Source organism: Pseudophryne corroboree, chromosome 4 (assembly GCF_028390025.1).
Source record: "Pseudophryne corroboree isolate aPseCor3 chromosome 4, aPseCor3.hap2, whole genome shotgun sequence".
Taxonomy (NCBI): Eukaryota; Metazoa; Chordata; class Amphibia; order Anura; family Myobatrachidae; genus Pseudophryne; species Pseudophryne corroboree.
The window spans coordinates 452,036,960-452,060,667 of record NC_086447.1 but is presented as its reverse complement, the minus strand read 5'-3'; the positions used below and the strand labels follow the sequence as shown (position 1 = coordinate 452,060,667).

The 23,708-nt window shown below is 46.9% G+C and overlaps 1 protein-coding gene across 1 annotated transcript in view; it reads left to right on the top strand.

Moving 5' to 3' along the window:
* The window catches only part of MDN1 (midasin AAA ATPase 1), a 695,825-nt gene that overhangs the window by 348,666 nt on the left and 323,451 nt on the right, over positions 1–23,708 (top strand). Inside the window, exons 42-44 of the mRNA XM_063916985.1 lie at positions 2,267–2,530; positions 2,657–2,927; positions 9,612–9,771. Coding sequence (XP_063773055.1) covers positions 2,267–2,530; positions 2,657–2,927; positions 9,612–9,771 — 695 coding nt within the window. The remainder of the gene's footprint in view (positions 1–2,266; positions 2,531–2,656; positions 2,928–9,611; positions 9,772–23,708) is intronic.

Below are 23,708 nucleotides of genomic sequence, written 5' to 3'. Positions count from 1 at the left end.
ATGCTGTTTGATATGTTGTACGGTTCGGTTCCTCGCCATGTGCTATAGTATCATGTCCTCTTCTCTCAGTCAAAATTTCCAAACTGAGGTAGGAGGGATGTGAAGGGGGAGGAGCCTGCTGTGCAGACAATGCTAATTTTAGATTGTGCCACACCTCCGGTTGCAAGCTTCACACCCCTACTGTATAGGACTCCAGTGTCCCCTAGAGGATTCAGAGAAATTGATTTATCGGTAAGTACCAAAATCCTCTTTTTTCCTGTGCAGAGAGATTTTCACGAACCGCAGCTGGCGTACCTCCCTGGGTTCAGACCTGCTGTCTTTGCAGGGTCTGGTGCAGGTGTCTTGTTTGCTCCAGCAGATGCTCGGCAAGGATCGCACATCCAAGCGCAGACCTCCCAGACTGGATAGCTCTACAATCTGATTAAAACTCAGACTCAAAGGTTTCCATGGATCACAAGGATATTTTCTCCATAACATCTGAAGTCGAAACCTGCTGGTAGATGTGGAAGCCCTGGTCAAGGCGGTTAGATCTGTGCTTCTGACCAAATCTATGTCGTACGCCCCTGTATTTAAATGTCAGAAGAAAATGGCAGCATCTTGAAGACCTTCTTGCAGAGGGCTCACCCGAACAAGCATTTCTCTTTTTTGGTGTCCAAACGCGTTTCTACATTCTTTCCATTTCCATCTGCAGATAGGGTCATATGGGAGCCCCCTCCTCTGGCAGATGTCAGGTTAGTTAAGTCTACTGTCCTTCATATCCCTAACATAGCCTCCGTTAAGGATTCAACAGAGAGAAAGCTGGAAAACTTCCTTAAGGCAATTTATTCCAATACTGGAACTATTGTTTGTCAGGCACTTGTGTCCGCTTGGGTGGATAAGGCCATAGGACGCTGGGTAGATTTCCTAGAAGAAAGTCTCCGTTCTGATACTCACAAAATGGAGTTGTTCTCTGCAGTGGAACTATTTCTTCCTTTCACCCACAAGGAAAAACAAAGGATCAATACTGTGCCAGATTTTAGGGTTCTTCCTTTAAGGGTTACAGCACCACAGGTAAAAAGCCCTGGTCTACCCAAAACCCAGCTACCAAGCTGACTTACAAGCCTACCTCGTGGCAGGGCTGGCTTCGACATGGGAATGCCCAGTGTGTGAGGATACCTACTGCTTTTCTGTGATGCCAGGATGGCGCCAACAGATGACACCTGAGTCAGAGGTAAAGTTTCCCAGGGCTATGACCTAACCTTCCGAGAACATCCTACCGCTAAGTGTTTTTTCCGCAGGCCTTCCAGTGGATCCAGGAAAAGTAGGGGCTCTACAGGAACCTTCAAGTTCTATCTTCTGCATGTACTCTATTCGCCATGGAGTATCTTCTGCATGGCCTCCTTAGATAACCAGGATTCCTATTTACGTATTCCAATTCAAGACCGTCAACAGCGCTTCCTCCGGTTTGCAGGACAGGACGAACACTTACAGTTTCAGTTGTTGCCATTTTGGGCTTTACACTGTACCTTGTGTCTTCACGAAAGTCATGGCAGTTATGCTGCGCACCTCAGATTAAAGGGGATATGACACGTTTTCTACTTTAACTGGATGACCTACTTCTCTTGGCCCAGTCTCTGGAGATTCTGAGGGACCACATCTGTCTCACAGTGGACCATCTCGAGTCTCGTGGATGGATTATCAATTGCCAAAAGTGAACCATGACTCCACCTCAAGAGGTACTACATCTAGGATTGCTGGACTCCACAGTCCAGCGAGTGCTCCTCCCCAAAGACAAACTACAGTCCCTGCAGGCTAAGATTCGCACCTTCTTGGACTGGCGTCACTAATTCGTCCACTCTTGCATGCTCATGCTTGGCTCTTTTCTTACCCTTCGAGAATAGAGTATGCCCAGTTTCACTGCATTCCTTTGCAGCTGAAGATTCTGACCCACTGGAAACTCTCCTCTCTGCATCTAAAGTCGCAGATGATTCTTACTTGGGAGGTCTGTTTCTCCCTTTTGTTGCTACACCAGTCACACCTAGACAAAGATTCTTTTGGATCCAGCAAATGGGTCCTGCTCACGCCAGTCTTTAGGGGTTGAGTGCAGTAATGTGTCATCAGACGTTTCAAGGTGGGGGGGTGAAATGAGCGATGTAATAGATTGTGGGGTTTTTTTTTTTGCACACTTTGCATGTGTTTTTGGTTATTTGTGTCATTGTTGCCTTGTCCTATAGGTATCTTGTTGTAGTTTATAAAACAGTGTTTTATATGATTTTTGTGTCCTCAGGTTGGCTACTCAGTCCTTCCCCGTGGCATGTGTTGTTCCTCTGCTCCACACAAACACCTCTCTCTCCTTCATCATTCCCTACAAGCACTTGAACCAGTAATGAAGTGTGTAGAAATGGGCTGGATGGTTATCCTTGTCGGACCTACAGCTGTCGGAAAGACCAGCCTTATTCAGCTCTTGGCTCTTTTGACCGGAAACAAGCTTAAAGTCATGGCCATGAATAGTGCAATGGACACTACAGAGCTGCTTGGAGGATTTGAACAGGTGCTATGTTTATCTGTATTTAGAGTGATTTGCTGTATGGCTTTTTATTTTACAGAAAATTGCAAAAGTGTTTCTTTAAAACTTTTTTTTTTTTTCTTCCCCTCCCTTCCCAATGCAATATATTAGGCTGACATTAACAGACCATGGCACCAACTTCTTGAGCAGGTAGGACATGCGGTGGTAACCCTGGTAAAGGACAGCCTCCTTGCTGCAGATATATCTCCAGATGAGACAGAAATTTTATTCCGTTCCTGGAGCAATCTGAATCTTAATCAGCATTCAAGATCTGTGGTGAAAGGATGCCGAAGCATTACTACAGAAGTGTTAAACAAGCTGGAGACTGTCCTACTGCAAATCCAGAGACTGAATGCCAAACTTAACTCCCTCTCAAATGCCGGTAAGGGGCCAAATTGGAATGGTGGTGTATATTGTACGTTTATGGCTATTTCCTGGTGGCATTAAATGAATTAGCTATGAATTAGGCATGTCAAACTCACAACCCCTAACGCATCCTTTTACGGCCCGTTGGCACAGGTTAAATTGTGCTGGAAAGGGGCAGAACTGCTTTCTGCTTCCACCCGCCTGCGGTGAGGTTGCCCCACTTGCTCATGGCTGCTGCAGGAGAGGAGGCCGGGTTGTGGGCGGACTTCCCTCTGTCTGCACTGCCCACCAGCGCCCATATCAATAGACGCTGGTGGGTGGGCGGCTGTTTAAAATGAATTGGCCCGCCCTGCCTTCTCTAGTCCCACAAAGATGATGTCACCTCATATGTCTCCTGATGTGAGGAGGGAGGGGGGGGGGGGCTCTGTGAGAGAGAAATGTGCCCATGTGTACACTGAAGACTGGAAGAGATATTTACAGCTAGTAAAAAGGTTAGCAACCATGGCATGCCCTTCCCCCGCAGTTCACACTGTGTATATTAACCTTCTTCCACTGTATCCCCCCTCCCCTCCTCTCTGTATGTGATTTCCCTGCCTGCTGCCTCTGTCCCCTTGTAGGTAATATCAGAATATAGAGAAATATCCTGCACCAAAGCATATCAACATAAAATAAAAGGCTAAAATGTAGCCTCTTATTTTATGTTCATATGCTGATTTTCACAGTTTGCTTACAAATATTAATCAGACTGTTTGGGGCAGGATATTTACTCTGATATCACCTACAAGGATTTAGAGGCTGCAGGCAGGGAAATAGCATACAAAGAGGGAGGCTAATATGTTATAATGTGTTGAACATCACAGCAGACAGCTATGTTAAGAATAAAATCATATTAAATATGTTTACAACTATTTTTTTTATTTCTCTGTCATCCACTAGCGGACACTGAAACATTAGACAGCTGGGGTGTGAAGAATGGACACCGGATATAATAATTGTAGTCCTCCCCCTTCACCCCCCCCCCCCCCCCCCCCCCGGCCCTCCAGTTTGAAAAATTGTCCTGAGGAGGTAGAAGCTCCTCAGGGAGCTCTTTCTCCAGTTAAGATATTTTATGATTGCAGTGACCTAATCCCACCCCACTAAGGGAGGGAGCACGGTCCACCAAGGTACTCTCTGGAGTACTTGTGAACAAGATCCTGGTGGAAGGGATCCACTGCTCACTCTGAGAATCCAGCACAGTGAGTACTAAAGGCCCCCCCACCTTCCCCGCAGTGGGCACGCAGTGAGCGACGGCATCTAGAACTTGCGCCGCTAACAGCATTCCCCCACCGAGTCCTTCTCTCCTGACAGGGTATAGTGACAGCGGGCGCCAGCACATAGTGTCTCTGGTCAGGTGGTAACCGCCGGAGACACGGGGATCACAAAGACGCGGCAGACAGGATCAGATGTTCAGCGCACTGAGGTAACCAGGTGGGGACAGCTGAGTGCAAGGGACGCCGCTGACAGGTGAGGCGCAGGAGAGCTCATCGGTTTGGGTTACAACCGGGAATAGACCACAGCCAAGGAGAGCTCAGCGGTATTTGTGTTTATACAGCCAGAGGGAACTCCGGAAGGGCACAGTGTACAGCGCCCACTCCGGCCATTATAGCAAAGGCAGCGAGGTGAACGAAAAATTGCAGCGGTGCCCATTTTAGGTAGTAATTAGGCGCTCTTGGAGAGCGGGCTGGAATAGGAGGGGGGTGGATCAAGGCGGGCTTTAGTTACCACAGCTCCAAGTCTCACTGATTCTCTCTCTCTCTCTCTCTCTCTCTCTCTCTCTCTCTCTCTCTCTCTCTATATATATCTATATATATATATATCTATCTATATATATATATATATATATATATATATATATATATATATATATATCTATATATATATATATATCTATATATATATATATATATATATATATATATATATAGAAGCAAAGTGGCCGGCACTCCCCCTGCTAATGCAGAAACTGCTCCGGTGCCCTCCATGAGATGTAAACATCCAATTGTAGAGAAAAAGATCTGGCGGCACTCAGGAGACTATGTCAACCAATATGAATTTTTATTGGAGCAACATCCAACAATTGTTTCGGGCCCGAAACAATTGTTGGATGTTGCTCCAATAAAAATTCATATTGGTTGACATAGTCTCCTGAGTGCCGCCAGATCTTTTTCTCTCTCTATCTATATATATATATATATAATCTCCCAAGGGACGCTGTTGACAGGTCTTAAGGAGGGGAGCATCAGAAACGTCAACAGAGGCAAACAAACCTTAAACAACCTGCAATAAGTTTATCTTTTTACCTTTTTGATAAAATTGAAAAGAAAAACCAGCTGTTCATTGCTACCTTATCTCTACAGTCTGTCCCCTTCTATTATAATAGAGTGGCAGGACTGCTGTTTGCGGTGTGTGTGTGTGTGTGTACTAAAAACATGGTTACTAAAGCACCAACCAAAAACACACAAAATTGCTATGTGTGTTCAAAATGTGAGAAAAAGAGCACAGGCGTTGGCAGCTCCGGTCTGTGCGACACATGTTTAGGAATGGACGCACAGGCCTGGAGTAGTGGTCCATCAGGATCATGGGAAAATGCCTTAGCAGATATCTCCAGAGAAATGGTGGTGGACAGGGAATCGGTGGAGGAGGTATTTGGGATTTCCCCTCCAGAGGAGGATTCAGAGATCAAGGGTTTGGAGTCCCTTATTAAAGCAGTAAAACAGGTCCTTAACTTCAAGGAGGAAGAAATCACGGAGTCTGAGGGTTTCGACCTGTTTTGAGTCTCAAAAGCCACAGACTGCAATATTCCCCATTCCTAAGACACTTCAGGAACAGATGGGTGAAGCCTGGAAACAGCCAGATAAGAGTTTCCAAATACCCAAGATATTTGCCGTGAATTATCCCTTGCCTAAAGGGATCATGACAAAATAGGAGGTCCCACCTAATGTGGATGCTTTTTTAGCTAGATTGTTAAAGGACGAACTTAACTATACCAAATGTGACTACATTGAAGGATACTTCGGACCGCAAGTTGGAAACGGCGCTTAAGTCCATCTTTGTGGCAGCAGGGGCATCCCACAGACCGACGCTGGTGAGTGCCTGGGTAAGTAAGGCCATTGTGGCTTAGGCTAGTCAGTCAGTCTGTGCAGTGACCGAAGATAGTAACCAGGAAGAGATATCTTGCTTAGTAGAGCATATTCGTGAGTCGGCCGCAAAGGATGCTAGTAGGATAGCATCGCGTATTTCAGCTTCAGCAGTGTCGGCAAGGCAAGTTTTATGGGTCAGAGATTGGCAGGTGGACTCGGACTCCAAGAAGGCCGTAGAAGCCATTCTCTTTGTTGGGGATACTTAGTTTGGTCCAGAATTGGACAAATGGATTTCACAGGCTACAGCTGAAAAATCGACTTTCTTGCCTACTACATACCCTAGAAACACACCGGCCGAAAGACTATGTTTTTCCAGACTGGCCTTTACTTCATTTAGAGCTCAGTCCTTTTGTGAAAGAGGTAGGTTTTGGAGGACAATCTCGTGGGAACGGGGCAGAGGCCATTCCCATTCAGCAACCCGAAAACGGGTTTCTAAGCCCACTGAGACGGTCTCCCAGCTACCTTGGGTCCCCCAAGGTGGGTGCCCGGTTGACAAAGTTTCAGGAAGCCTGGGCCGAAACCTCTCCAAACATCTGTGTCAACAATATAGTCTCCCAGGATTACAAGATCGATTTTCTCTTACGGACTCTGTCAATATTTTGCTACGTGTCTGCCTCAGTGCCCTCACAAGGCAAGAGCATTGGAAACAGCTATCCAAAGGTTTCTTCTTACAGAAGTGATAGTAGCACAAAAAGGGATGGTTTTTATTCATATCTTTTTGTGGTTCCCAAGCCAGATTGCTCGGTCAGGCCCATTCTAAACTTAAAGGTGAAACTAATTCCTAATAGTTAACCGGTTCAAGATGGAATCGATACATTCAGTCATTGCAGGATTGGAACAGCAGGAATTCATGGTGTCTATGCACATAAAGGATGCGTACCTCCATGTTCCAATTTGGACTCCACATCAAATGTATCTGAGGTTTGCTGTGGATAAGAACCACTACCAATTCAGAGCACTACCGTTCGGTTTGTCCTCTGCTCCAAGGATCTTCACAAAGATAATGGTGGTCATGGTAGCAAAATTAAGATCTATGGGGGTAACAATAGTACCTTACCTGGACGACTTGCTTATTATCAAGGCCTCGTCTCCGGAAATCTTGATCAGGGATGCAAAAATGACTCATCAGGTCCTCACTTGGCACGGTTGGATTGTCGATTTCAAAAAGTCCAACCAACCCAAAGACTTCAATTCTTGGGTCTTATTCTGGACTCGATACGGCTAAAAGTCTTCCTACTGGAAGACCAGATTCAAGACAGTTGGAAAACATTTTGAAATCTGGGTCTGGATCATCTTGACGACGGATGCAAGTCTCAGAGGTTGGGGTGCAGTTCTGGACTACCATCAATTTCAGGGGAGATAGTACGAGAGCAGTCTACCAATAAATGTACTGAAGCTCCGAGCTATTTACAATGAGCTTCTTCAAGCAGAGAGCCTAGTACGAACTCAGCACGTGAGAATACAATCGGACAATGTCACAGCAGCGGCCAGGGAGGAACAAAGACGGATGGCCTTAAGGGGATCTACAAAGATTCTGTCTCGGGCAGAAAAACGCGACATAATTCTGTGTCATTATTCCAGGAGTAGACAACTGGGAGGCGAATTATCTCAGCCGTCAAGACATGCACCCAGGAGAGTGGAGTCTACAACCCCAAGTCTTTTGACGCAGTGGTTAGACAGTGGGGGTTACAACAGGTAGATTTAATGGCATCCCGTCACAATCATCAACTTACGAGGTATGTGACCAGAACAAGGGATCCTGCAGCAGAGGCAGTGGACGCGCTATCACTGGCCTTATGAACTGGTTTACATCTTTCCACCGTTTCCTCTATTACCAACAGTGTTAAAGGTAAAACAGGAAAGAGTGTGGGTAATTCTGACTGGCTGCGCAGAAGTTTGTACTCAGATCTGAGGGGTCTCCTAGCAGAGTAGCCTTGGAAGTTGCCGCAGAGGGAAGTTCTGATGTCACAGGTACCATTCCTACACCCAGACCTGAATCGCCGTCGTTTGACTGCGTGGTTCTTGAGACCAAGATATTGAGGGAAAGGGGCATTCCCAGTGCAGCTATCCCTACAATGTTAGCAGCAAGAAAGCCGGTTACTGCGGCACACTACCATAGAATTTGGAAAAGATACATGGATTGGTGCCAGCCTAGGGGTTGGAACCCCAGATAGTTTTTCGTTTTACCAGGTTGTTGCGCTGGTTTAGACGGAGGTTTGAGGTTAGGGTCCTTTAAAAGTACAAGTCTCAGCCCTTTAGATCTTCATCCAACAGGAGGTAAAGACATTTTTACAGGGAGTGTTGAGGCTACAGCCTCCATTTCACCCTTCCACGGCTCCTTCGGATTTGAACATGGTGCTAGAATTTTTCAAATCTGACTTTTTTGAACCTTTGGAGACTGCAGACCTTAAGTATGTGTCCTGAAAAACAATCTTGCTACTGGCATTGGCTTCGACAAGTAGGGTATCGGCATTAGCAGCCCTATCCTGTAAGTCCTTTTTTGGTTTTCCACGAGGATAGAGCAGAACTCCGTACTAGGGCAGAGTTCCTGCCTAAGGTGGTTTCGAGTTTTCACATTAACCAACCTATTGTGGTCCCATCCTTTTTGATGTCGGACAGTGATAGTTCTCTGGACGTTGTCAGGGCGTTAAGGGCTTGCGTAAAGGCTAAGAGTTCGCTTAGAAAGTCAGAAGTTTTGTTTGTACTGTATAATGGTCCAAAAAGGGGTTGGCCGGCCACGAAACAAACTTTGTCCAGATGGATGAGACTTGCCATTAGACAGGCTTATGTATCCAGTGGTAAGAGTACCGTTTCGTGTGGGTGCTCATACCACCAGGTCAATAGGAGCTTCTTGGGCGACTGCTAGAGGAGCTTCTACGGTCCAACTTTGTAGAGCTGCAGCGTGGTCCTCTGCACACACGTTCACTCGTTTCTACAAATTTGATACTTTTGCGGTTAAGGATTACAATTTTGGCTGTTTATTTCTGCAGGCTTCGGACAATACTCCAGCCCGTGGGAGTATCTTTGGGGACGTCCCCAGCTGTCTAAAGTTCCAGTGTCCCCTAGTGGATGACAGAGAAAAGAGGATTTTGGTACTTACAGATAAATCTATTTCTCTGAAGCCACTCGAGGACACTGGACGCCCACCTCGGTGCTGCCAGCCTGTTTGTTCTTGTTAGTTGGTTCTATCAAATTTTTGTCAGATAACACTTTGATAGTTAATTAGTTGAAGTTTTACGCCATGGCGTGTTTGGTTCCTTCCCGAATGTTTTATTTCATGTTCCCTCTTCTCTCCGTCAATTTTTCAAACTGGAGGGTCGTGAAGTGGGAGGAGCCAGCTGAGCACTGCAATTATTTACCATATATTGTGCCACCTCCGGTCTACATTCTTCACACCCCAGCTGTCTAAAGTTCCAGTGTCCCCAAGTGGATTAAGAGAAATAGATTTATCGGTAAGTACCAAAATCCTCTTTTTGCACATAGGTTTTTGTGTAATGCTTCTCATGTTTTCATATTACCAGAGTTTACTGCCATTTTGGAAGATTTACAGAGCTTTAAGGACCAGCTTCTTCACTCCGTAGAGGGACAGAGCAGTGGGACATTTGAATGGGTGGATGGAATGCTGGTACATGCTCTGCAGGCTGGTGACTGGTTACTGATGGACAATGTCAACTTTTGCAGGCGAGTTGAAAGAAAATATCTGTTTCTGTGATAAAGGAAAGTTTCCAAAGTCCAATCGTATCTGATCTTTATGGGAAACGCACATTAGCATTACTAATGTGTAACATAAATATTTTTTTTTTATTATTTATAAAACATAAATAATATATATTTATATTTTTTTTGGGGGGGGGATGTTTAATGCAGTGGAGTGACATGTAGTAGTCACAATTATATATGGGGGTGGCGGGTGACTTTGGACTGCACACCTCAGTTCTAAACATGAGAGGTGCAATCATGCTGAGACTTACAGTTTTACACAGAAGAAAAAAAATGCAGATGCACACTCTACAGTATAATACTAAGCACTGCTAATCAGAATAATTGTTATAAACTCTGTAGTCTAACATAGAGCAAAATGCAATTATACAGTTGAGCAAGGGCCTACGCAGGTAAGAGCTATTTGAATGAACCACTAAATTAGCTACACATAAGAGCATTCTGCAGAGACATGATCTAAAATATTAATCAACAAAGTAAGCTCATGCTAAAATCATAACATATTCAATGTGTTTTTTTATCCAAATTATCTTTATTGGTTCACACCCAAAAGTATACTTAGCAAGTAATGTCAATCAGAATTTAGCGTAACATAACACGTCAGCCATATCGGTTATAGTGAACCAGTGGCACATGTTGAACCTGTAATTTTATAATATGCATACTCTGTTAAAGAGGTGCATCCAACAAAAAGTAGAAAGAACAATAGACAGGGAGAACAGAGAAAGGAAAAGAAAATTAATGGAGAAATGAAAAGGAGGGTGGGAGGAAACCTCTTCTAGTCCAACCAGGGCCCTACATGTGAGGCATTTGGAGGTTCTCCACCCACAATGCTTTTGGCTTAATTATCTTCTGACAAAAAAAATGTGTTGATGTGGTAAGGATTATAGATTGTAAGCACGCACATGTGAGTGTCTAAATATTCTCTTCCAAGCACTGCGTAATATGCATGTGCTACATAAATTACTGTGACTGAAATATTTAATGTGCCGCAGGTGAATGATGAATAATATCTCCTAAATTTCAAGTGAAAACATACGATATATTGTGTTACTTTTTACCTAGATAAAAAAAATTGTAATCCTTGCAATGACATAAAATACTTTTACATGTGTACCTGTATCATTGTGCAGAGAGTATATACTCTATGAACTACATTATACTACAGTTATCACACTAAGAAGTAAATATAAGCTTCCAGATACTTTGGATAGTAGTATTAAAGAATGATGCAGAAAATATAACCTTTAGATTGACTGGGAATATGTGGGCATGTAAGAAATGCTGCACTTGATATTCTTTATATTAAAGACCAAGCAAATTAAGTAAAAATAAATTACACAAAATCTAAAATATATTGGAAAGGTGTAAGTGACACTTAAAGAATTTCTAAATCTGACCTAATATTGATAAATATATCTGTTTTTCTGCCAGACCACTATAAACTGTTGACATACCCAACATGTATGTACAGTATGTGAAGTTCTCCTATATAAACTTTCTTGCATAAAAAAAAAGAAAACAAGCTCTGATACATGAGCACTGATATCAACACACACAAGATCACCGTACATTTGTCCTAGTGTCACGACAAAGTAGTAAAATGTGTTACAAAATTCAGATGTCTAAGAATATGAAACCATAGAACTGAGTTATATAATAAGCTCATATAATACTGCCAGGCCTTTTAAAAAAGCGCAGTATTTAAGGCAATGAAGTACTGTCATTTCTCTTTATTATTATTTCTCTAACGTCCTAGTGGATGCTGGGGACTCCGTAAGGACCATGGGGAATAGACGGGCTCCGCAGGAGACAGGGCACTTTAAGAAAGAATTTGGATACTGGTGTGCTCTGGCTCCTCCCTCTATGTCCCTCCTCCAAACCTCAGTTTGAATCTGTGCCCGGACGAGCTGGGTGCTACTTAGTGAGCTCTCCTGAGCTTGCTAAAAAGAAAGTATTTTGTTAAGTTTTTTTATTTTCAGAGAGATCTGCTGGCAACAGACTCTCTTCTACGTGGGACTGAGGGGATAGAAGCAGCCCTACTCACTGAAGATAGGTCCTGCTTCTTAGGCTACTGGACACCATTAGCTCCAGAGGGATCGTACACAGGATCGCACCCTTGGTCGTCCGATCCCGGAGCCACGCCACCGCCCCCCTCGCAGAGCCGGAAGACAGAAGCCGGTGACAGAAGCAAGAAGACTTCGAAATCGGCGGCAGAAGACTCCAGTCTTCATATGAGGTAGCGCACAGCACTGCAGCTGTGCGCCATTGCTCCCACATTAAACCCACATACTCCGGTCACTGTAGGGTGCAGGGCGTAGGGGGGGCGCCCTGGGCAGTATTTAGAGACCTCTTGGCAAAAGTGGGCATATATACAGTTGGGCACTGTGTGTGTGTGTGTGTGTGTGTGTGTGTGTGTATATATATATATATATATATATATAATATATATATACATATACATACATGGGCCCCCGCCATATTTTACACGGAAACGCTTCCTCAGAACTCACCAGCGCCATTTTCTCTCCACAGCTCCGCTGAGAGGAAGCTCCCCAGGCTCTCCCCTGCAGAATCACGGTAGAAGAGGGTAAAAAGAGAGGGGGGGCACATAAATTTGGCGCAAAAACAGTATATACAGCAGCTACTGGGTTAACACTAAGTTACTGTGTGATTCCTAGGACATATAGCGCTGGGGTGTGTGCTGGCATACTCTCTCTGTCTCTCCAAAGGGCCTTATGGGGGAATTGTCTTCAGATAAGCATTCCCTGAGTGTGTGGTGTGTCGGTACGTGTGTGTCGACATGTCTGAGGTAAAAGGCTCCCCTAAGGAGGAGATGGAGCAAATATGTGTGTGAGAGGGTTTCTCCGTCGACAACGCCGACACCTGTTTGGATATGTGTAATTAAGTGCTAAGGTGAATTTATTGCACAAAAGATTAGAGAACAGACAGGAAATCTACCCATGTCTGTCCCTATGTCGCAGAGACCTTTAGAGTCTCTCAATGCTCACTATCCAAAATAATAGACACTGATATCGACACGGAGTTTGACTCCAGTGTCGACTACGATAATGCAAAGTTACAGCCAAAATGGCAGAAAAGTATTCAATATATGATTATTGTAATAAAAGATGATTTGCATATCACTGATGACTCATCTGTCCCTGACACAAGGGTACACATGTTTAAGGGGAAGAAAGCTAAGGTAAATTTCCCTCCTCTCATGATGAAAAAGAGCGGGAATCTCCAGACAAAAGACTGCAGTTTCCCACAAAGAATTCTCAGCCAGTATCCTTTCCCCACTAGGGCCAGGATATGATGGGAATCTTCCCCTAGGGTGTCACGTTTGCCCAAAAGGTAGCCCTGACGTAACAGCTATTCTCAGGGATCCTGCAGATAGCGTGCACATTCTGGTACACTACTCAGACCGGCGATTGTGTCGGCATGGGTTTATAGCGCTGTGGCAGCGTGGAGAGGTACCTTATCAGCAGAGATTGAGACCCTAGTATGTATATAGATAGATATATATATATATATATATATATATATATATATATATATATATATATATATATAAAAGATGCTGTCTTAAGAGATATGTATATATAAAACATGCCCAAAGAGACATGAGTATACTGGGTCCTAGAGTCAAAGCTATGTCAATTTCTGCTTGACGTGTCCTGTAGAATATGCAATGGACAGATGATACCGACTTAAGAGGCATATGGAAGGCTGAGGATTGGGTGGAGAAGGGTCTCGGACCTGGTCTCAACAGCTATAGCTGGTAATTCTGATATTTTGCCTTATATTCCTGCACAGCCTAGGAAAGCACGACATTATCAAATGCAGCCTTTCGAATAAAGAAACAAGAAAGTCCGAGGTGCGACCTTTCTTGCCAGAGGCGGGGGCAGAGGAAAGAAGCTGCACAACACAGCTAGTTCCCAGGAACAGAAGTCCTCCCCGACCTCTACAAAAATCCACCGCATGTCGCTGGGGCTCCACAGGCGGAGCTAGGCCCGGTGGGGGCACGTCTTCATAAGTTCAGCCACAAGTGGGTTCACTCCCTGTTAGATCCCTGGGCAATAGATTGTGTCTCAGGGATACAAGCTGGACTTTGAGAAGATGCCCTCTCACCGACGGCCCTGCGGCCTTCCCCCCACGAGAGGGACACAGTGTTAACTGCAATTCACAAATTGTATCTTCAACAGGTGGTGGTCAAGGTTCCCCTCCTTCAACAAGGAGGGGGTTATTATTCGACCATGTTGTAGTCCCGAAACCAGACGGTTCGGTCAGACCCATATTGAAATTAAAATCCCTGAACATATACCTGAAAAGGTTCAAGTTCAAGATGGAATCGCTAAGAGCGGTCATTGCAAGCCTGAAAGGGGGAGATTTTATGGTGACTCGGGACATAAGGGATGCATACCTTCATGTCCCCATTTATCCACCTCATCAGGCGTACCTCAGAATTGCGGTACAGGATTGTCATTACCAATTTCAGATGTTGCCGTTTGGTCTCTCCACGGCCTTGAGAATATTCACCAAGTTAATGGCAGAAATGATGGTACTCCTGCGGAAGTAAGGTGTCACTATTATCACGTACTTGGACGATCTCCTCATAAAAGCGAGATCAAGAGAGCAGTTGCTGAACAGCGTATCACTTTCTCTGGAAGTGTAACGGCAACACGGCTGGATTCTATATGTTCCAAAGTCGCAGTTGGTTCCTACAGCTCATCTGCCTTTCCTAGCCATGATCCTAGACACAGACCAGAAAAGGGTTTATCTCCCGATAGAGCTCAGGAGCTCGTGACACTGGTCAGGAATCTATTAAAACCAAAACAGGTGTCAGTGCATCACTGCACTCGAGTCCTGGGAAGGAGGGTGGCATCATACGAGGCCATTCCCTTCGGCAGGTTCCATGCGAGGACCTTCCAATGGGACTTACTGGACAAGTGGTCCGGATCACATCTTCAGATGCATCGGTTAATCACCCTATCCCCCAGGGCAAGGGTGTCTCTCCTGTGGTGGCTGCAGAGTGCTCACCTTCTCGAAGGTCGCAGATTCGGCGTTCAGGACTGGGTTCTGGTGACCACGGATGCAAGCCTCCGAGGGTGGGGGGCAGTCACACAGGTTAGAAATTTCCAAGGTCGGTGGTCAAGGCAGGAGACTTGCCTTCACATTAATATCCTGGAACTAAGGGCCATATACAACGCCCTAAGTCAAGCGGAGACCCTGCTTCGCGACCAACCGGTTCTGATTCAGTCAGACAAGATCACCGCAGTGGCTCATGTAAACCGCCAAGGCGGCACAAGGAGCAGGGTGGCGATGGTAGAAGCCACCAGAATTCTTCGCTGGGCGGAGAATCACGTAAGCGCACTGTCAGCAGTGTTCATTCCGGGAGTGGACAACTGGGAAGCAGACTTCCTCAGCAGGCACGACCTCCACTCGGGAGAGTGGGGACTTCATCAAGAAGTCTTCATGCAGATTGCAAGTCGGTGGGAACTGCAACAGGTGGACATGATGGCATCCCGCCTCAACAAAAAGCTGCAGAGATATTGCGCTAGGTCAAGAGACCCTCAGGCGATAGCTGTGGACGCACTGGTGACACCGTGGGTGTTCCCGTCGGTCTATGTATTTCCTCCTCTTCCTCTCATACCCAAGGTGCTGAGAATAATAAGAAAAAGAGGAGTGAGAACGATACTCATTGTTCCAGATTGGCCACGAAGGACTTGGTATCCAGTTCTGCAAGAAATGCTCACAGAGGACCCGTGGCCTCTTCCTCTAAGACAGGACTTGTTGCAACAAGGGCCCTGTCTGTTCCAAGACTTACCGCGGCTGCGTTTGACGGCATGGCGGTTGAACGCCGGATCCTAGCGGAGAAAGGCATTCCGGATGAGGTCATTCCTACGCTGATAAAGACTAGGAAGGACGTGACAGCTCAACATTGAGCGAAAATGTATGGCGAAAATATGTTGCTTGGTGTGAGGCCAGGAATGCCCCTACGGAGGAATTCCAGCTGGGCCGCTTCCTTCACTTCCTACAGTCAGGAGTGACTTTGGGCCTAAAATTGGGTTCCATTAAGGTCCAGATTTCGGCCCTATCCATTTTCTTTCAAAAGGAGTTGACTTCTCTACCTGAAGTTCAGACGTTTGTGAAGGGAGTGCTGCATATTCAGACCCTTTTGTGCCTCCAGTGGCACCTTGGGATCTTAACGTGGTGTTGAGTTTCCTGAAATCCCACTGGTTTGAACCATGCGGATAGAGCAGAGTTGCGGACATGTCCACAATTCCTGCCAAAAGTGGTTTCATCTTTTCATATAAACCAACCTATTGTGGTGCCTGTGGCTACTACGGACTTGGAGGATTCCGAGTTGCTTGATGTGGTCAGGGCTTTGAAGGTTTATGTAGCCAGAACGGCTAGAGTCCGGAAAACAGACTCTTTGTTTATCCTGTATGCTTCCAACAAGCTTGGTGCGCCTGCTTCAAAGCAAACTATTGCTCGCTGGATCTGTAACACGATTCAGCAGGCTCATTCTGCAGCTGGATTGCCGCTGCCAAAATCAGTTAAGGCCCATTCCACTAGGAAGGTGGGCTCTTCTTGGGCGGCTGCCCGAGGGGTCTCGGCACTACAGCTGTGCCGAGCGGCTACTTGGTCAGGTTCAAACACTTTTGCAAAGTTCTACAAGTTTGATACCCTGGCTGAGGAGGACCTTGTGTTTGCTCATTCGGTGCTGCAGAGTCATCCGCACTCTCCCGCCCGTTTGGGAGCTTTGGTATAATCCCCATGGTCCTTACGGAGTCCCCAGCATCCACTAGGACGTTAGAGAAAATAAGATTTTACTTACCGGTAAATCTATTTCTCGTAGTCCGTAGTGGATGCGGGGTGCCCGTCCCAAGTGAGGACTTCTTCTGCAATACTTGTATATAGTTATTGCTTAAATAAGGGCTATGTTATTGTTGCATCAGGGTTGATCTGATGCTCTGCTGTTGTTCATACTGTTGACTGGGTTAGTTTATCACAAGTTATACGGTGTGATTGGTGTGGCTGGTATGAATCTTGCCCTGGATTCCCAAAATCCTTTCTCTAACGTCCTAAGTGGATGCTGGGGACTCCGTAAGGACCATGGGGAATAGCGGCTCCGCAGGAGACTGTGCACATCTAAAGAAAGCTTTAGGACTATCTGGTGTGCACTGGCTCCTCCCCCTATGACCCTCCTCCAAGCCTCAGTTAGATCTCTGTGCCCGAACGAGAAGGGTGCACACTAGGGGCTCTCCTGAGCTTCTTAGTGAAAGTTTTAGTTTAGGTTTTTTATTTTCAGTGAGACCTGCTGGCAACAGGCTCACTGCATCGAGGGACTAAGGGGAGAAGAAGCGAACTCACCTGCGTGCAGAGTGGATTGGGCTTCTTAGGCTACTGGACATTAGCTCCAGAGGGACGATCACAGGCCCAGCTTGGATGGGTCCCAGAGCCGCGCCGCCGGCCCCCTTACAGAGCCAGAAGGCAGAAGAGGTCCGGAAAATCGGCGGCAGAAGACGTCCTGTCTTCAACAAGGTAGCGCACAGCACTGCAGCTGTGCGCCATTGCTCTCAGCACACTTCACACTTCGGTCACTGAGGGTGCAGGGCGCTGGGGGGGGGCGCCCTGAGACGCAATAAAAACACCTTGGATGGCAAAAAATGCATCACATATAGCTCCTGGGCTATATGGATGCATTTAACCCCTGCCAGAATACATAGAAAAACGGGTGATAAGGCCGCCGATAAGGGGGCGGAGCCTATCTCCTCAGCACACTGGCGCCATTTTCCCTCACAGCTCCGTTGGAGGGAAGCTCCCTGACTCTCCCCTGCAGTCACTACACTACAGAAAGGGTTAAAAAAGAGAGGGGGGCACTAATTAGGCGCAGTATTAACTATACAGCAGCTATAAGGGGAAAAACACTTATATAAGGTTATCCCTGTGTATATATATATATAGCGCTCTGGTGTGTGCTGGCAAACTCTCCCTCTGTCTCCCCAAAGGGCTAGTGGGGTCCTGTCCTCTATCAGAGCATTCCCTGTGTGTGTGCTGTATGTCGGTACTTTTGTGTCGACGTGTATGAGGAGAAAAATGATGTGGAGACGGAGCAGATTGCCTGTAATAGTGATGTCACCCCCTAGGGGGTCGACACCTGAGTGGATGAACTGTTGGAAGGAATTACGTGACAGTGTCAGCTCTGTATAAAAGACAGTGGTTGACATGAGACAGCCGGCTACTCAGCTTGTGCCTGTCCAGACGTCTCATAGGCCGTCAGGGGCTCTAAAGCGCCCGTTACCTCAGATGGCAGATATAGACGCCGACACGGATACTGACTCCAGTGTCGACGGTGAAGAGACGAATGTGACTTCCAGTAGGGCCACACGTTACATGATTGAGGCAATGAAAAATGTTTTACACATTTCTGATAATACGAGTACCACCAAAAAAGGGGTATTATGTTCGGTGAGGAAAAACTACCTTTAGTTTTCCTGAATCTGAGAAATTAAATGAGGTGTGTGATGATGCGTGGGTTTCCCCCGATAACAACTGATAATTTCTAAAATGTTATTGGCATTATATCCTTTCCCGCCAGAGGTTAGGGTGCGTTGGGAAACACCCCCTAGGGTGGATAAAGCGCTCACACGCTTGTAAGGGCTCTACCTTCGCCTGAGATGGCCACCCTTAAGGATCCTGCTGATAGAAAGCAGGAGGGTATCCTAAAAGGTATTTACACACATACTGGTGTTATACTGCGACCAGCAATCGCCTCAGCCTGGATGTGCAGTGCTGGGTTGGCGTGGTCGGATTCCCTGACTGAAAATATTGATACCCTAGATAGGGACAGTATATTTTTGCCTATAGAGCATTTAAAAGATGCATTTCTATATATGCGTGATGCACAGCGGAATATTTGCCGACTGGCATCAAGTCTAAGCGCGTTGTCCATTTCTACCAGTAGAGGGTTATGGACACGTCAGTGGTCAGGTGATGCGTATTCCAAACGGCATTTGGAAGTATTGCTTTATTAAGGGGAGGAGTTATTTGGGGTCGGTCTTTCAGACCTGGTGGCCACGGCAACAGCTGGGAATTCCACGTTTGTACCCCAGGTCGCCTCTCAACATGAGAAGACGCCGTATTATCAGGCGCAGTCTTTTCGTGGACAAGGTTCCTCATTTCTGCCCCGTGACAGAGGGAGAGGAAAAAGGCTGCAGAAATCAGCCAGTTCCCAGGAACAGAAACCCTCTCCCGCCTCTGCCAAGCCCTCAGTATACGCTGGGGCTTTACAAGCAGAATCAGGCACGGTGGGGGGCCCGTCTCAATGAATTTCAGCGCGCAGTGGGCTCACTCGCAAGTAGACCCCTGGATCCTTCAGGTGATATCTCAGGGGTACAAATTAGAATTCGAGACGTCTCCCCCTCGCCGTTTCCTAAAGTCGGCTTTACCGATGTCTCCTTCTGACAGGGAGACCGTTTTGGAAGCCATTCACAAGCTGTATTCCCAGCAGGTGATAATCAAGATACCCCTCCTGCAACAGGGAACGGGGTATTATTCCACACTGTTGTGGTACCGAAGCCAGACGGCTCGGTGAGACCGATTCTAAATCTAAAATCTTTGAACACTTACATACAGAGGTTCAAATTCAAGATTGAGTCACTCAGAGCAGTGATTGCGAACCTGGAAGAAGGGGACTACATGATGTCTCGGGACATCAAGGATGCTTACCTTCATGTCCAAATTTACCCTTCTCACCAAGGGTACCTCAGGTTTATGGTACAGAACTGTCACTATCAGTTCAGACGCTGCCGTATGGATGGTCCACGGCACCCCGGGTCTTTACCAAGGTAATGGCCGAAATGATGATATTCCTTCGAAGGAAGTGAATTTTAGTTATCCCTTACTTGGACAATTCCCTGATAAGGGTAAGATCCAGGGAACAGTTGGAGGTCGGTGTAGCACTATCTCAGGTAGTGTTGCGGCAGCACGATTGGATTCTCAATATTCCAAAATCGCACCTGGTTCCGACGACGTGTCTTCTGTTCCTAGGGATGATCCTGGACACAGTCCAGAAAAAGGTGTTTCTCCCGGAGGAGAAAGCCAGGGAGTTATCCGAGCTAGTCAGGAACCTCCTAAAACCGAGCCAAGTCTCAGTGCATCAATGCACAAGGGTTCTGGGTAAAATGGTGGCTTCCTACGAAGCAATCCCATTCGACAGATTCCACGCACCAGTGGGACCTGCTGGACAAATGGTCCGGGTCGCATCTTCAGATGCATCAGCGGATAACCCTGTCACCAAGGACAAGGGTGTCCCTCCTGTGGTGGTTGCAGAGTGCTCATCTTCTAGAGGGCCGCAGATTAGGCATTCAAGACTGGGTCCTGGTGACCACGGATGCCAGCCTGCGAGGCTGGGGAGCAGTCACACAGGGAAGGAATATCCAGGGCTTATGGTCAAGCCTGGAGACATCACTTCACATAAATATCCTGAAGCTAAGGGACATTTACAATGCTCTAAGCTTAGCAAGACCTCTGCTTCAAGGTCAGCCGGTGTTGATCCAGTCGGACAACATCACGGCAGTCACCCACGTAAACAGACAGGGTGGCACAAGAAGCAGGAGGGCAATAGCAGAAGCTGCAAGGATTCTTCGCTGGGCGGAAAATCATGTGATAGCACTGTCAGCAGTATTCATTCCGGGAGTGGACAACTGGGAAGCAGACTTCCTCAGCACGACCTCCACCCGGGAGAGTGGGGACTTCACCCAGAAGTCTTCCACATGATTAAAAACTCGACAGGTATTGCGCCAGGTCCAGGGACCCTCAGGCAATAAGCTGTAGATGCTCTGGTAACACCGTGGGTGTACCAGTCAGGGTATGTGTTCCCTCCTCTGCCTCTCATACCCAAGGTACTGAGATTGATAAGATGGAGAGGAGTAAGCTCTATATTCGTGGTTCCGGATTGGCCAAGAAGAACTTGGTAACCGGAACTTCAAGAGATGCTCACGGAAGATCCGTGGCCTCTACCTCTAAGAAGGGACCTGCTCCAGCAAGGACCCTGTCTGTTCCAAGACTTACCGCGGCTGCGTTTGACGGCATGGCGGTTGAACGCCGGATCCTGAAGGAAAAAAGGCATTCCAGATGAAGTCATCCCTATCCTGATCAAAGCCAGGAAGGATGTAACCGCAAAAACATTATCACCGCAATTGGCGAAAATATGTTGCGTGGTGCGAGGCCAGTAAGGCCCGACGGAGGAAATTCAACTGGGTCGATTCCTACATTTCCTGCAAACAGGAGTGTCTATGGGCCTGAAATTGGGGTCCATTAAGGTTCAAATTTCGGCCCTGTCAATTTTCTTCCAAAAAAGAACTAGCTTCAGTCCCTGAAGTTCAGACGTTTGTAAAAGGGGTACTGCATATACAGCCTCCTTTTGTGCCTCCAGTGGCACTTTGGGATCTCAATGTAGTTTTGGGTTCCAAAAGTCACATTGGTTTGAACCACTTAAATCTGTGGAGTTAAAATATCTCACATGAAAAGTGGTCATGCTGTTGGCCCTGGCCTGGGCCAGGCGCGTGTCAGAATGGGCGGCTTTATCCTGAAAAAGCCCTTATCTGATTTTTCCATTCGGACAGGGCGGAATTGAGGACTCGTCCTCAGTTTCTCCCCAAGGTGGTTTCAGCGTTTCACCTGAACCAACCTATTGGTGGTGCCTGCGGCTACTAGGGACTTGGAGGCCTCCAAGTTGCTAGACGTTGTCAGTGCCCTGAAAATATATGTTTCCAGGACGGCTGAAGTCAGGAAATCTGACTCGCTGTTTATCCTGTATGCACCCAACAAGCTGGGTGCTCCTGCTTCTAAGCAGACTATTGCTCGTTGGATTTGTAGTACAATTCAGCTTGCACATTCTGTGGCAGGCCTGCCACAGCCAAAAATCTGTAAATGCCCACTCCACAAGGAAGGTGGGCTCATCTTGGGCGGCTGCCCGAGGGGTCTCGGCTTTACAACTTTGCCGAGCAGCTACTTGGTCAGGAGCAAATACGTTTGTAAATTCTACAAAATTGATATCCTGGCTGAGGAGGACCTGGAGTTCTCTCATTTGGTGCTGCAGAGTCATCCGCACTCTCCCGCCCGTTTGGGAGCTTTGGTATAATCCCCATGGTCCTTACGGAGTCCCCAGCATCCACTTAGGACGTTAGAGAAAATAAGAATTTACTTACCGATAATTCTATTTCTCATAGTCCGTAGTGGATGCTGGGCGCCCATCCCAAGTGCGGATTGTCTGCAATACTTGTACATAGTTATTGTTACAAAAATCGGGTTATTATTGTTGTGAGCCATCTTTCAGAGGCTCCTCTGTTATCATGCTGTTAACTGGGTTCAGATCACAGGTTATACGGTGTGATTGGTGTGGCTGGTATGAGTCTTACCCGGGATTCAAAATCCTTCCTTATTGTGTACGCTCGTCCGGGCACAGTATCCTAACTGAGGCTTGTAGGAGGGTCATAGGGGGAGGAGCCAGTGCACACCAGATAGTCCTAAAGCTTTCTTTAGATGTGCCCAGTCTCCTGCGGAGCCGCTATTCCCCATGGTCCTTACGGAGTCCCCAGCATCCACTACGGACTATGAGAAATAGAATTATCGGTAAGTAAATTCTTATTTTCCTTGTACTGTCAGCTCTTCCGGGCACAGTTTCTCTAACTGAGGTCTGGAGGAGGGACATAGAGGGAGGAGCCAGAGCACACCAGAATCTAAATTCTTTCTTAAAGTGCCCATGTCTCCTGCGGAGCCCGTCTATTCCCCATGGTTCTTACGGAGTCCCCAGCATCCACTACGGACTACGAGAAATAGATTTACCGGTAAGTAAAATCTTATTTTCACACAGGACGCATGCAGTAGCCCACGTATGAATGGCATAAGTCATCCAGCAACCTGCTATGACCGGTCTTTGTGACATACCTGCTTCTGTGTAGATAGACTTCAGTATAGACTCTACCTTCCTTTCTGCTGCGGGGTACACTGGGCTCCACAAGGATTCACATCGGGAGGTCTAGATAGGATCTTGATCGGAGGCACCAACAGGCTCAAAGCTTTTGACTGTTCCCAAGATGCACAGCGCCGCCTCCTCTATAACCCTGCCTCCATGCACAGGAGCTCAGTTTGTAAGTTGGTGCCATGCAGTAAGCAAGCACTTAAAAGGAGGGCTACATTAGGCAGCCTATTCATTGCTTTAATTGAAAGAAAGAAAACTGAAGAGTCTTCTATCAGACTACAAGGGCTGCAGCAGGCAAAGTCTCATAGACTTTCCTGTATGCAGCTCCGTCACCCCCAGCGGCACTGTATACTCCTGCGCCCTGGTTGCCGGGTCACTGCAGCGGAGGCGCCGGTTCCTACAAATCGTGAGTCACACACACGCCGCCGTCCTCCCGGATCGCGGGGCCACAGGTACGGGGCAGGTAAGGGGTTTCTGTGCCCGCACTTTACTGTGAACCAGCGCGGCCGTAGGAAGCGCCTGCGCTGGCGTGGACACTGATAACTGGGCAGCCACTCCACTAGCCACCAGGGACACTTAATGGGCACAGGTCTGGGGGGCTTTTACTGTACATAAACCCCGCTTTTAACTGCCTGGTGGGGATGCCAGCAGGGGGAGCAGGTTGGACCTGTGGCGCCTCCCCCCAGTCCCAGGGTGCCATTTCTACAAATGTTCCCGCCCTGGAGTGGCTTTCCTCTCCTTCACTCCCGGCCAGCAGCCATCACTGATAGAGCTGTGCAGTTCCTGGGACTGCTGGGGCAAATCCTCCTCTGTAGAACCGCCTGATTGCCAGTGCTGTGGGACACTTAAGTATTCTACCTGTCACTAGGACAGTTAGTTATGAAAGAGTGCGTACATTCAGGGT